Consider the following 14,628-nt stretch of genomic DNA (forward strand, 5'->3'; position numbering starts at 1 on the left):
CACCATTTTTTGCTTTTGCGTTCTAGACAGGGCTGTGGAGTCGCATAAAAATCTACTGACTCCAACTCCGACTCCAGCTAAAACACCAAAACTCCACGATTCTGACTCCGACACCACAGCCCTGGTTCTAGACAATACATTTCCGGCGACCGACCTTCCTTTCTAGGCTACTAGCTGCCAAAAAGTTTTAAAAAAGTCCTTTTAAAAAACACAAAAAGATTTCCAATTAAAAACACAAATCTTTGTGTTTTTGATCAAAAATCTTTTTGTGTTTTTTAAAAGGACTTTTTTAAAACTTTTTGGCAGCTAGTAGCCTAGAAAGGAAGTATATAACACCAGTTCTGATTTTAGAAAATCTTTGTGTTTTTAATCGGATATTTTTTTTTGTGTTTTTTAAAAGGACTTTTTAAACTTTTTGGCAGCTAGTAGCCTAGAAAGGAAGATCGGTCGCCGGAAATGTATTGTCTAGAATGCAGAAGCAAAAAATGGTGATTCCTATATGGGCGAACTTGTCTTCAAATATTAAAAAAATAAAAAGAATCATTGAACGAAAAAATTACGAATTTAAATAAGCAATTATTTATTGTGACATCATCACAATGCTGGGCTGCAATTTTTATTCATATTTTTAATAATTTTTTAACTTAAAATATATGCTCTCCAATTCAAGTTAGTAGTGTCTTGTCCCTATACATCATACTTTTCTGTTAGCAGTAGAGTTGTGTCAGTCATCTATTTAACTTTTTTCAGAGGAAGTTTCTGAATTGAAATAACATTACTTCTGGTTTGCACTGGAAGTTTATATATAGTTAATTAGGACCTCCTACACCCAAGCTTTCTGTGACAATGCGCAAAATGTGCTCCGTATGCTTCCGCACCACTCGATTGAATTGTCAGCACCACTTCAAGATGCCACATCAGGATTCTGACACCACTGTGTCTTATGTATAGACTTGACTGGAAATTTATATATAGTTAATCAGGGTCTTCTGCTCCTAAGCTTTCCATATCTAGTCTTGACTTTCATCTAACTAACTCCATTCTTGAGATTAAGGAAAGTCAGACAGATGAATGACTGGAAATTGATAGGTCTACAATTTTTTCAAATTGCAGCCCGATTATATTCAAATCCTATATTCTATCAGTGAAAATGAATAGTAATATAGAAATAAAAAATATACATAAATACATTCATATAATCAGTAAGTAGATGAATATAAAAAAATAAATATAAATACAAACATCAATGTATAAATAATATGAATTACTTTATTCTAAAAATTGTCAACTTGAACTTATCGGATTTTTAGGACTATTATACTGCTGTACTGGCTATTTACAAAAGGAGAAGTTCTTAATCAAAAAAATAAAAAAATCTTTATTTGTTTTTCTGATTAAGAACCAGACAGCTACAAGAATAAAAATTTCATCAGAAAAACTAAGGACAATGCTCATTGGGTACATTCATAATGCCATGGAAGCTTTACGGGAAGTGTCCATCAGGAAGAGAGGAAAATTTCCAAGAAGCACTTCCACATCTCTACAATGGGAAACAGTCAATTTCTGCTCCCAACCTTACAGCCATACGAAAGCTGTGCACATACATTCCTACAGAGTATTCTATGTGGGACTTCTATGCGGGGCTTACATCATAGCTGAAGACTCTTAGGTGCTTTATGTTTATGAAAAAGCATGTGACTTTCAGTGCTTTTTCATAATGAAGAGTCAAATGTCAAGAAGGCATCCAGTTCTGATAGAGAGGACTGATTACAAATGGAATGTGCATTCTTTGAGATGCTTCATCATAGTTAAGATAGATTTTAATAGTATCCTGTAGGATATAGATTTTTTGCATGGAGGTTTTCCTTCTGTAAGCCACTCATTAATAATATAAAAGCCATTGTCTCTCTGTGTGAATTCTTTATAACTCCTGCAATTTTTGTCCAATCCAGATATTTTGCTTATATTTGTTCTATGTTCTGACAAAAAGTATAAGTTATTTATTTTGCAGAAATATTAGCCATAGAATAAATGTTTTATCTATTTTGAATCTGTAATAGCAATTACATTTCACAAATGTTGATTTAGTTCATGCTTGATGTCAGAATTTCTCTTAAGTTACATTTTAAAATATTTTGGCAAATGGTGTAATTTAAACTTTAAAAAAAGATAGTTGTATCGTGTCACTTCTACAACAATTAAAAGAAAAACATTTTTACAGTGACCACATGATGTTCTATTATCCAATTGGAACTAATGATCTAATGAGCCTGTTGTTTAAAATGTATTATCGTGCATTAACTATGCTTCGACAAGCAGCATAGGCTATTTAATTTTTAGAAATATTAGTTACTCTTCTTGAATTTCTCGAACTCTACTCTTCTCAATTCTTCAATCTCTACTTTCTCATGGAAAGTAGTCTGCTATGCTTGGCAGGGGAATTTCTAGTACAGTGGGTGATCGGTTAACGAACATAATCTGTTCCAAGACTTTGTTTGCTATCCGAATTGTTCATTAACCGATTATGAATTTACTATAGGTTTATATGGAATTTGATTAATTCATTCTGGAGACCCCAAAAAATAAATATATATATACTATATATACTTTCTTACTACATTTATTTATATGTAATAATAAAATATATATATACAGTCTTGCATTTTTATTAGTCACATTTTTTTCCGTTTGTGGGGGTTAACCTGTCCTACGTTAATCCCGAAAATTTTCGGATTGACCTCATTGACCTATGTGGGCGATCCCGAATATTTCCGTGTTTACATTGGAACGTTTTTGATACTAGATGTCGCTTTGCGTCACAATTTTTATATTAAAACGAACTTTTAAAATAAAATTTTTTCGTTTTTATATTATTCAATATATATATTTTGTTTGTGAAACATAAAAAAATAATTNAAAAGGCTTCTACATAATAAGTTATAATCTGTATTCCCAAAAATATAAAAAATATAATTATTAATAGAAGTTAAATTAGGATATGAATTAATACATGCATAAGTATTTCCATATGCAAAGATTATAATAAAATGTTGAATCAATTTTATGCATCTAATGAAATTAATAGTAATAAATAAATTTTAAGAATAAACAATGACATTAAAAATCCAAACTACAGTAGAGCGTCGTTTATCCGAAGCAATGGGGACTGGGGTTGTTCGGATAACTTATTTTTCGGATAACCAATCATGTACGAAAAAATATATTAACCTATCCCGTGTTGAAATTTTTCTCCGTTGCGTGTCGCTTCGCGTTGAATTTTCATCAATGTTAAGCCTAACATATACTTTTTAAAATAATAATCGTGACTATTGTATCGTTAAAAATGATTTCTTTATGTTTTACAAACAAAATAAATACATTGAAAAATATAAAAACAAATAAAAATTATACTTTAGGCCGACTGGAATTCTTTCAGATAACCGACGTTTCGAATAACCAACTTTCGGATAAACGACGCTCTAATGTATATATATACGCAGTCTTGCATATTTATTGGTTATGTTTTTTTTTGTTTGTAGGGGTTAAAGAATCTGTCTAATTGCTTTTCTCTCTTCTTCAAGATTTTCAGAAGTAATTAATAGCATTGTAATTATAGAGATCCCCAAGCTTATTAACCTCAACCTGGTTTGTATGCCATTCTAAAACCATCGATCTGGCATCCCCCACTTCTTCAAAAGATCTTTAATTAATAGCAGATATTGGCATTAATCCTCTTTTTCATAATAAAACATCTCTCACTGAGTTTCTTGGTGTTCTCCATTCAAGAGTTCTTGGTGTTCTTCTGTCATCAGATCTGTTTCAGGTTCCATTATAAGCTCTTCAATGTTCTTTATTTCTCAGATGTAATTTTTGTTATTCCTTTAGCTGCTTGAGTCTTCTTGATTATACTGTATCTTTCTTAGATAAGACTGAACTGTGCCCTACTGTAGATTTGTTCAAGCCATACTGCCTAGCAACATCACACATCTTTTGCCCACTCTCTACCTTTGCTATTATACTCTCACCTTTCGAAAATAAAAACTGACACAAAACTTAACAAGTGCCTGTCCAACAGTCTCGTGAATACTATAAAAGAATTGTTTGTCAGAAAAATAAAAGGCTGGAATTACAAGGGAGTATTTCAAAGTTCGAGAAATACTATCTGATTAGTATATATCGGGTTGAGCATCAACGTTGACATCTTCCGTGCTCCAAAAAGTTACCCGAAGACAAGAGAAAATTAATCGGTATTTGCTATTTTCATCGCTTCTTTTTATGTTTGTTCAGTGAAGTGTTCGTTATCCAAATATGTGTTTGTTGTCCGATCATAAAAATTTTTCGTAAAGTGTTCATTATCCAATTTATTCGTTACCAATCACCCACTGTATTTTAATATATGTAATGTAACAGTACTGAAGTTTTACTATCAAACACATTGATGAATGCTAACATTAAAAATAATTATTTTGTATTTACCTGTAGTGAGGCAATAAAGGTACAGTTCATTAACTTTATTAAATTGAACACACCTGTGGGTTACAAGTTTCATGCATAGGGTCACAGAATTAAAAACTGTTGCTGGTGAAAGGTGTGTGGTTGATATAATAGAAATTACTTTATTTTTTGCCAGTTTATATCATCAAAAAATTGAAACTATATTTAAATTAATAAACAAACAAATGTTAGCAATACTCTCAATTAGAAGATTATTCTTTTTAAAGTTTTGAAAACTTGTAATTTCTTTTTACATCACAAAGTACTTACCTACTGTAAACAAATTTTCTATTCATTGTTGCTCCATCATATCCACCAAATGGTGGATTTATCTAAAATGTTAAAAGTGTTATTAGTACTATATTTAAAATTATGTAATAAAGCAAATAGATATAAGGGTTAAATTTACTTTTGTTTTTTGTAACCTTGCTGAAATATTCATTGGGGCAGAATTTCTGTATTGAGGTTCAGGACATTGATGTGGTCTGAAAGAATTAAATAATTTGCATTAAACTGTATTATATATGATCAAAATTAATATATTATCATCTTTACTTACACAAATAAATCAAATGGTGGACAAGTCACAACAGGATTTTTGCATAAGGCATGTTGCTTCCTTAAATACTCTGTAATTATTGAATCTAAAGTGATTGTTGTTGTAGACGAAGATGAAGCCGACGTTATCGAAACTGCTTTAGCTTGTGACTGACGTTTCATTACAGGAGTTGGTTGATATTCTCCAGAACAACTTTGAGATTTCTGCAGAGCAGAATTTTTGATCGATTTTGGTGTTACACACTGGAATATATAACAAAATAAAACTCTTTAATTGATAAAATCTTCAAAGAAGTCTACTTTAATAGGGAAAAAAAAATCTTTACCTGCAACCTTGATGGTGGATGATGAATTTTAATTTGTAAATTTGGAGATGAATAATTAACTGAAGGACTAGTACATCCAGTTCCGCTTGACTGAAGTCGCTCAAGAAGTACGGACGAATTAGAAATTGGGAGATGTGTTATTGTGGAATTTGGTGATAGAATGGAACTCGTTTGATGGCATATGTTACCGGATGTGCTAATGGGTCTTGACTGTAAATATAAACAGAAAATTTTTAAATAAATAAAAAGTGAATTAAGTAAAATTACATCCACATTTTACTATATGCATGCTTGATAATTTTGACTAAAACTATTTGTTTATAGTCATAAAATGAAAAGAAAGTAGGAATTAAATGTAAGAAAAATGACAATAATGATAATTAAATTAACTGTGCAAAAAAGACTTTGATAATTTTTTCTAAGGGAATATAAATTTAAATACAATACATAGAATTAATCTATTCAATAGTCACTTGATTTTCAACCTAACATCAATAGATCTACAACTGAAATAATAAAAATGATTAATATTAAAACAATGTAAAACAATGAATAAAAATTGCTGGAGTATCAAGATGTATTTCTCTGTTGTTGTTGAAACCGTGTTTTGCAAATATATTGAACTTCAAACTCACATTTGCGTTATAAACAAACACTTGGCTTTATTTCCATCATTTTTAGTTGATACGTCACAATAGCACGTTTCGGGCATAAAGCCCCTCATCAGTCAACTTGTCACGTATCAACTAAAAATGATGGAAATAAAGCCTAGTGTTTATTTATAACTCAAATGTGAGTTCGAAGTCCAATGTATTTCTCTATTAAATTTATCATTCCAATTTTAGTTTATGTACAGGTACATTAAGCAATTAATTACATATAAATACTTGAAAATATCTGTTCAATTCCTATTTCCAACATTGTTCTTAAGTAAATATGAAAATTAAAGAACTAGCATTTTTTAGAAGTGAAAATGAGATTTAATCTCGAGGGATGGGCCCGACATATCCAGATGGACCACCTCAAAAAATTCCTGGGGATTTTTCGACTAGTTCAGATTCGATTCTGGGTCCCCAGAGGTAGCATTTTTTAGAAATGAAAATGAGATTTATTCTGGATAAATGTCTTCAGAATACTATAGCCAGGTTCAGAGCCAAATGATTTCAAAAACTCAAACTGAACACTGAACATTGATTGCAACATAGAGCATTATTATATACATCACGATGTGCACATATCACAGAATGTGACTTGCACAATTGAAAGTTTATTTTCTATTTGATTCTTTTATATTGCATGAATCTAAAGCTGGAATATATAATTTCAAAAACATTAATCAGAGATCTCTATTTGCCTTCTAAACAAGTGCTGAGTGTTTTATTTTATTTTTCCATTGACGTTAAATAAAAAAAAAGAGCCATATGAAATATTAGTTAGAAATTAACTATAACTCACCATTTTACTAACTGTGGTAACTGGTTGAAGTGATGATGACGTTACCCTTAATATAGTGGATGGAAGTGCTGCTTCTTTCTGCAAAGTTGCTGCAGAATCTGTAAAACCTGTAACAAATTTCATTTTTACAAACTGACTAGAAGTTTTACATTAACTGCACTTCCAAATAATCTAAAATCTATATAAACAACGTAATTAATTATCACTTATGTCTATATAAATAAAATGAGTATCTCATACTTGTGTAATTCTCATCAGACCTGACGTTAGGAACAATAGAAATTAATTGTGTGGAAAAATAAAAATAAATAGATTGACATTATAACATCATAAATAATTGTCAAAAAGATATTCCAAATAGAATATATTCAAGAATAAATTACTATGTTATATTTTTTATAATTTAAGCATTTAAACATAGTTAAGAAAATAATCTATGACATAACTGAATAAAGTAAAATTGAGACACTCTTAAATAACAAATTTAATTTTGTACAGTTATTACATTTTGGAACAGACCATGTGAAACAATGAAAATTCAACAGCCGTCTTGCAACAGTACTCAATACAATTCAAATTAGGAAAGTTTGATTTAGAAAGTAGCAAAAGTCCTAAGCTAGACTAGGAATAATTATTACTGGTTATTTGTATTTATTTTAGACTCAAAATTTGAATTAGGCAATCTTGAAATTAGTGTTCCCACAGAATGAAAGAAGAATTTTGGAAAGTCAATTGATGAAAATTTGAAGCATCTGAGAACTTTGGAGTGGTCAACAAAGTTCAAACTTAGCTTAATGCATGGAAATTTAAAATACAAAGAAGCTAAAAGTTAGTATTAATGGCAGAAGAGTCAGTGAGATATCCCAATTAAGAGACAGACTGAAAAAAACAATTATTCCAAAATGTAAGAATATTGAATTTCTGTGCTTCCCTCTAAGAACAATATTATTTCTTTAGTTTGTGTGAATTATTATAAACTGTGGACATGTTTAAGATTATATCTGTAAATAAATGTTTACTTGAATGTTTTTATGAAAAATTTACAGTTGTAAGGGCATTATGCCCTTACAACTGTAAATATTGTTATGAGCAGTTGTAAGGGCATTATGCCCTTACAACTGCTCATAACAATAGCCCAGCCATGATTTGTGATATGTACTATACATGCTCCACTAATTGATACAAAATATGTATAAATATAAATTTTTATCTATGATAGAAGTTGACTGTACAAAATTCCTCTAACAGAAAATATGTGGAATCTTTAATGTTAAACAGATGTAGTCAGAAAGATGTTAACTTACTTTCTACCATAACAGAAAACAATTTAATAATACATTTTAAATGTAGATTTCATGTATCTGTTTAAACGAAAATGATCTTTTACAGAGTATAGAAGCTAAAAGTATAAAACACAGCTATGGACAATTAATATCATACATATGTGATGATCATTTTTTGTTAATTAAATCAAGATATTTTGTTCTCATCAATTACTGACTAATAAAAGATGAATATCAAATTATTGTCTGAAAGTATAAATAAAAGTAATCTCCGCTTGCCGTGCGGTGCGCTTGCCAGTTACGCCACCCAGACCCCGAGCGAGTCTTCGCTTCCAGAAGTATATTAGATTTAGATATAACCTTACTTGGTTAAATACATCACCGACTGGGGACGACTCCTTCGCCCACGACCCTAACGGTACTCAGCCCCGTCCCGGGCCAGTTCTTTTATTCAATAAAAGTAATATTTGATTGAAATGAAAAGAGTCTTTACAGAAAAGAACAAAAGTAAGAACTTAATTTGATATATGAGTTACCTTTTATTTTCATTTATCCATTTAATTTTACAAAGGTAAAGCCATTTGTGGAGACATTGTATTATCATGCACCAAACAACAGGCATAAAAGTACAACCCAATAAAAATTACAGAAACCAACAACTTTTATTTACCTTGCTACAGTCAAACTTGAATGTAACAAGTTCTTGATTATAACGAGCAAAATGCCACAACAATTTTAATTTACATTTATTTCTGTACATTTTCTCACAGTTATAACGAGCTTACTTCATAGATATACTGAGCAAAATTTTTGGTAGCTATGCAAACACATGAACACTTTTTAATTGTTCAAGTAGTAGGAGAAGTGGTACTGAATTCCTGAAATAGATAAAACTGAAAGGATTACTTAGTTTTATGACCTGCATGGATTACAGGTCTATTTATCACTTAGTAACTTTCTTTTTGGAGACTATCCTCCTTTTTCTTGACTAGCTCCCAGCCTACTCTGTCAATTTACTTAATCATCACTACAACTATAAAATTACCATATACTCTAGTTAGAAATGAATATTTCTAACTAGAGTATATGAGAAGGATGTCTATGTAGAAAAAAATATCTCTCAGTTTATAAAAAAGTAGAAATTATTTGTGAGTTAGAACGTTGTGCTAAAATTGTTTAAGTGTCTAGAAAGTTTTCTTTGTCATCTTCGACAGTATCAAAAAAATAAAGCAATCATTAATTTTAAAATTTATCGATAAAAAGAATAACTGAAATCAGACATATTATTACTTAATATTATCTTCAATTACAAAATAATAAATTGTTTAATATTAATTATATTGTAATAAAAGAAAAGTACACTTCACACTAACATTTAACTTTATGACGTAATTTCACTAGCGTAATTTTGTAATGCCACAACATGCTAGTGAAATTACGTTATAAAATTAATTATATTGTAGTTTATATAACTATTAAAAATACAGTATAATGCAATTACATATTTTTTTAATCAACTTATATATTAAAAATTAAAAAATAGATTTCACCAATTATTGGTAGTGTAACTACAAATTTTGCCACCCATTGGGAACCCCTCTATTTAGTAAGTTCCTAGTTACAACACTGCTCTTCACAGATATAATGAGTAGTGGTTATAACGAGTAAATCTTGTTAGTCCCCTATGCTCATTATAACAGAGTTCAACTGTACTTCTATATTGTCACAGACAAATTTTTCAAATGGTATTATTATTATTAATTATTACATAAAGAAATCAAAATTTCAATGAGTAATTTTCTAACTTTCAATTAAAAGTACTACTTAATGGCTGGCTGTCAAGTCAATAAAAAGCATCAGACTACAATTATGAATTTTGATCCAATTACCTCACCAATTTTCACAGTGGGTCAATCTAGATACATAACACACACATTCCCAGCCACCTGGCTATCCTTTACAGATTGATTGAATACACAATGAGCACAAAAAGGCCATCTTCAGTGCCCACAGAGCAGAAAAATTAATTAAAAAAAATAGCTATCAAAAAAACCATGTGCATTTCAATATTGTACCCACTTATAATGTTAATTAAATATTCTTGATTAATAAGCTTACCTTAACAACTATTAAAGAATGAAAACAATTTAAGAAATTGAGTGTATAAATATGATACAGTATCCAAAAAGTTTTAATGTTACATTTAAGCAAAAAAACTGGTAATTATTTCATAAAATAAATAAAGTAAATATAAATTGTGTCTTTTGTATTTATAACCTACCTTTATTCATTAAATGCTGTTGTATCAACTGCAATAACTCTTTTTCATTAAATACAATTTTTGTCTGTGCCACAACTTCTGCCTATTTAAATAATAAGATTTTTTAATTATGCAGAGCATAATTTAAAAACTATAAAAGAGATCAAAGTAATAATTACTTTATTAATTTTTAAAATGGAAGACTCAATTCCTGTTGTTAATGGTGCACCAGTCACTCTTTCTATTAATTCCAGGCAATGCTTGCAGAATTTGACATGCTCTTGCCTTTTATCTTGCAATACTGGTTCTCTCATTAAGACTATAAAATAATTGAAAATAAATATATAATATAAAATTTACAGGAACAAAGAAAATTTTAATAGATATTAAAAATCAAAATTTCAACTTTTACATAATTTATCAAACAATTATTATGATAATCATTACACTATATATATATATGTAATAAGATTACCTTAAATATATAAACTAACTATATATATATATCTTTTTAACTTTTACAACTTAATTCAGAAATTATAAGTTATTTACAATTGTAAATAGCACATTATTATACCATTTTGATATAACATTACAAAAATTAGAAATTTCTGTAGCATTTTTAATGTTTCAGAACATTATAATTATTAATAAAAATATAAATATTTAACAGTTTTAAAAACATATTAAAAAATTATTATGATGAAAAACTAGATTAGAAAATGCACAAAATTATAATTCATATGTTTATAGCAAGATGATAATTGTATTCAAATTATAATATAAGTGAACAGATGGTCAAAGCATGAGACATTCTATGTGAAGACCATTGGCTTAAATCCAAGAAAGATCCTCAGGGATTTTTCAGTGTGACATGGCCCCATTATATTAGGATTCCATCCTCATCTCTCAGTAATCTTATTGTAAACCCTATCAAGCTTTATATTATAAGAAGCTCTTGGCATCCTTGAGATAAGTTAGTATAGTATAGTTGTGATTTATATGGTCCTACTTTATATGAGTTTTTAAATAACAATCTTAAAACTTATTTATTGTTGAAATCAATATTATATTAGAGATGTAAAAATTAAAACAATATGCTTTACATTCATACAGAAATTTTTTTAAAAAATGCTTACAAAATTGCTAAGATCAAGATATTAGAAGATTACAGTGAATGATATTTACAATTATCCAAATATTTTAAATCATATTTTTTCAGTTAACTTTCAGATGAACTTCATGAAAAAAAGTTTTCTAATAAATTTCCTTTATAGTCTGTGCCACAGAAGCATGTATGGAAACCTTTGAGAAAAATTTTCACAATTCTATCTGTTAAATGTGGTCAGCAACTTTGAAGTGTGCTCTGTTGCACAGTACCATATCAACTGGTTTACAAAACACTGTTGTTGTTTGAAACAGGCTCTTTTCGAAATGAGTGCAAAATGCTTAGTGTTATGAAGCAGTGTTCTTAGTAACTAACTCAATGGAACTGAAATTATCAACTGCAACAGCTGCAAAAATCAATTAAAAAGTCAAAGTCATTCATGAAAAACTGGGTGAGTTTATGTAAGATTAAAAACATAGATGAGTTGCCAGAGAAAGTGAACAAATTGTATGATGACAGATAAACAGGACAAAGCTATACTGACTTTATGAACTTGTCCAAACTTAACATTGTGCCAAGATCAAGTTTTGCTTTGTAACAAGATATAGAGGTTGGAATAAATACAATTAGATATCACCTATAAAAAAACAAAAAATCTTAAAAACTGGTCCACTATGCAATAACTGCTTTTTGTCAGAAAAGCATGCTGACATACAAACATGACTCATTTGAAACTGGATAAAGAATAATCCAAAAAGAAACAATCTTATTCTCATAAACCAGCACAAAATTTAATGCATATGATGAACGTTTCTAGCTTATTCATAGACCAACATAAAGCCAGTTTTACAATTTAGAGATCTTATATTCTAGTTTAGAATATATAGGTGTTCTATAACAAAAATTAAAAATCCAAACCTGTTCTGTCTAAAATTAACAATGTGTGCTTTTTAAGACATCCACATTTAAGGTTTTCTTTTGATATTATGATGAAAATATATAGATAAACAACAACCCAGAAAACCTGATTTTTGATTAAAGCCATACAATCTGCCAAATTATCAAGCTATGTTTAGACTATGTTAATAATTAGATACAAAGTAATTGTCTTGAAGCAGGCAGTTTAGTCACCATCTTGTGATAATTTTAATAATTATAGTACATTAATTTAAAGTTAGAATTTCCGAAAGAAAAGAAACAGCCCAGAGTCCGAGCTAATTCTTTTCTTTGATATGAATCATTGTTACATTTGATAGTGGTTGTTACAAAAACATAATGAACCAAAACATCAAAGATGTTTGTGCACACAGTTCAAGAAGGAAAATGTCATCCTAGTTGGCCAGTTGATCCACAATTGGCCAGTGATATTGCCAGATGCCAATCCAATCAATGCCAATCAAAAATGTGTGGTCATATATAAAGCATAAACTTCAAAAAAAGCCTGCATACAATCTCAAGCAACTTCTGAACAGAACTTGTCACATATGGTGCTCTTTACAATGAGAATATGCTACAAGTGATACAAATGGGTGAAATTTAGAGTATAATAATTAACTGTTCAGAAGTTGCTTGAGATTGTATGCAAACTTTTTTTGAAGTTTATGCTTTATATATGACCACACATTTTTGATTGGCATTGATTGGATTGGCATCTGGCAACATCACTGGCCAACTAGGATGGCATTTTCCTTCTTGAACTGTGTGCACAAACATCTTTGGGTGCATATGAAAAAAAATTATAATCTAATTCATTATAAATATCATCTCAGTATTCTAAAACCAATTTTAATTGCAAATTTAAACCAAATTTCACAAATAATACATACATTTCAGGAGGAAAAATGAAGAAATCATTTGTCACAAATCTATTATTTAAATGAATATATAAATACATTCTCTAGGAACTCATTCTTCATGTAAACAGAGATCACATCATAATAGTTCTTTACAGCAAATAATATAAATATAACTATATGCAAATGCTGATAATCGTTATATACAGTAGATCTAATGCATCATAAAAATGATATAAATCTGAAATGGATATGATCTCTAATTTAATACAACATAATTATTTTGCTTATAAGTTTGGGCTTTGGAACTTATTGCTATTAAAGTTAAAATATGATACTTAATAGTAATGTAATTCCATTTTCAATAAATTATAAAATCTAACCTTGTAATTGTCCATTTGTAAAAAGTGGAAGTTTACTGATGATTTGCTTAACTGTTTCACATCTTGCCAATCCACATAAAGCCTATAAATAAAAAGAATAAAAAATAAAATTTAATATTGTTTCATATTTATTACATTAAATGCAAAATTAGAATTCTGTATGAAAATTTCTTTGTGAAACTTCTATTAATAGTAAAATCAATGTCATGTTTAAAAAAAGGCATGATTTTGTGATTTTTGAGTCAGTAATCTAGAAATTTGTGTGAATGATTGACCCGGATAAGTCAGATACTGTCCGTCATCATTCAGCTATGCCTTACAAGCTTGTTTAAACTCATGATAGACATGCAAATCTAAGACACTCTTAGTGTTCCTAAATAAAAAATAAAAACGTATGTGAAAGAGTTAGTCTTAAATTATTTTTGTCTGATCTTGTATTAAATTTCTGTTTTACAACTAAAATAGAGGCTAAAGAGGATTGATCAATTAAAAACTTAAAAATGATAAAAGTTACAGAAATAAAAAACATTTATTATTTCAGAAAAACAATTTTAATTGTAAATTGTAAGCATAAAATTTTTGCATCTTTAATATGCATTTTGTTATTTTTTCTACACTTTTCGTCATATTTTAAAAATTTTAATAGGAAAAAGTAAAAAATATGATCTGTATAAAATGCTTACTTTTTCATGAAGAAATGTTTTTTGTCCTGTTTTAGGACAGCTTCAGCTTCTTAATCTACACAAATCATTGTTCCAACTGAATGTGAACATTTTTGACATAATGAACAATATTTCAAAAGGATACATTTTCATTCAATCCATCAAAAATTATGTAAAATTTGAAAATGTATCATTTTGAAATATTGTTCATTATGTCAAAAATGTTCACATTCAGTTGGAACAATGATTTGTGTAGATTAAGAAGCTGAAGCTGTCCTAAAACAGAATGAAAACATTCCTTCACAA

The 14,628-nt window shown here is 29.0% G+C and overlaps 1 protein-coding gene across 1 annotated transcript in view; it reads right to left on the reverse strand.

Moving 5' to 3' along the window:
• Window positions 1-14,628, reverse strand: part of LOC111621508 (DDB1- and CUL4-associated factor 1-like) — a 118,963-nt gene that overhangs the window by 31,007 nt on the left and 73,328 nt on the right. The window contains exons 19-26 of the mRNA XM_023363666.1: window positions 13,661-13,742; window positions 10,556-10,695; window positions 10,398-10,479; window positions 6,834-6,940; window positions 5,379-5,588; window positions 5,054-5,295; window positions 4,904-4,979; window positions 4,765-4,826 (exon numbers count right to left, since the gene is read on the reverse strand). Of these exons, the coding sequence (XP_023219434.1) occupies window positions 4,765-4,826; window positions 4,904-4,979; window positions 5,054-5,295; window positions 5,379-5,588; window positions 6,834-6,940; window positions 10,398-10,479; window positions 10,556-10,695; window positions 13,661-13,742 (1,001 nt within the window). The remainder of the gene's footprint in view (window positions 1-4,764; window positions 4,827-4,903; window positions 4,980-5,053; window positions 5,296-5,378; window positions 5,589-6,833; window positions 6,941-10,397; window positions 10,480-10,555; window positions 10,696-13,660; window positions 13,743-14,628) is intronic.

The sequence above is a fragment of the Centruroides sculpturatus genome, unplaced genomic scaffold, assembly GCF_000671375.1.
Source record: "Centruroides sculpturatus isolate CEXI.00-Female unplaced genomic scaffold, Cexi_2.0 scaffold45, whole genome shotgun sequence".
NCBI classification, from domain to species: Eukaryota; Metazoa; Arthropoda; class Arachnida; order Scorpiones; family Buthidae; genus Centruroides; species Centruroides sculpturatus.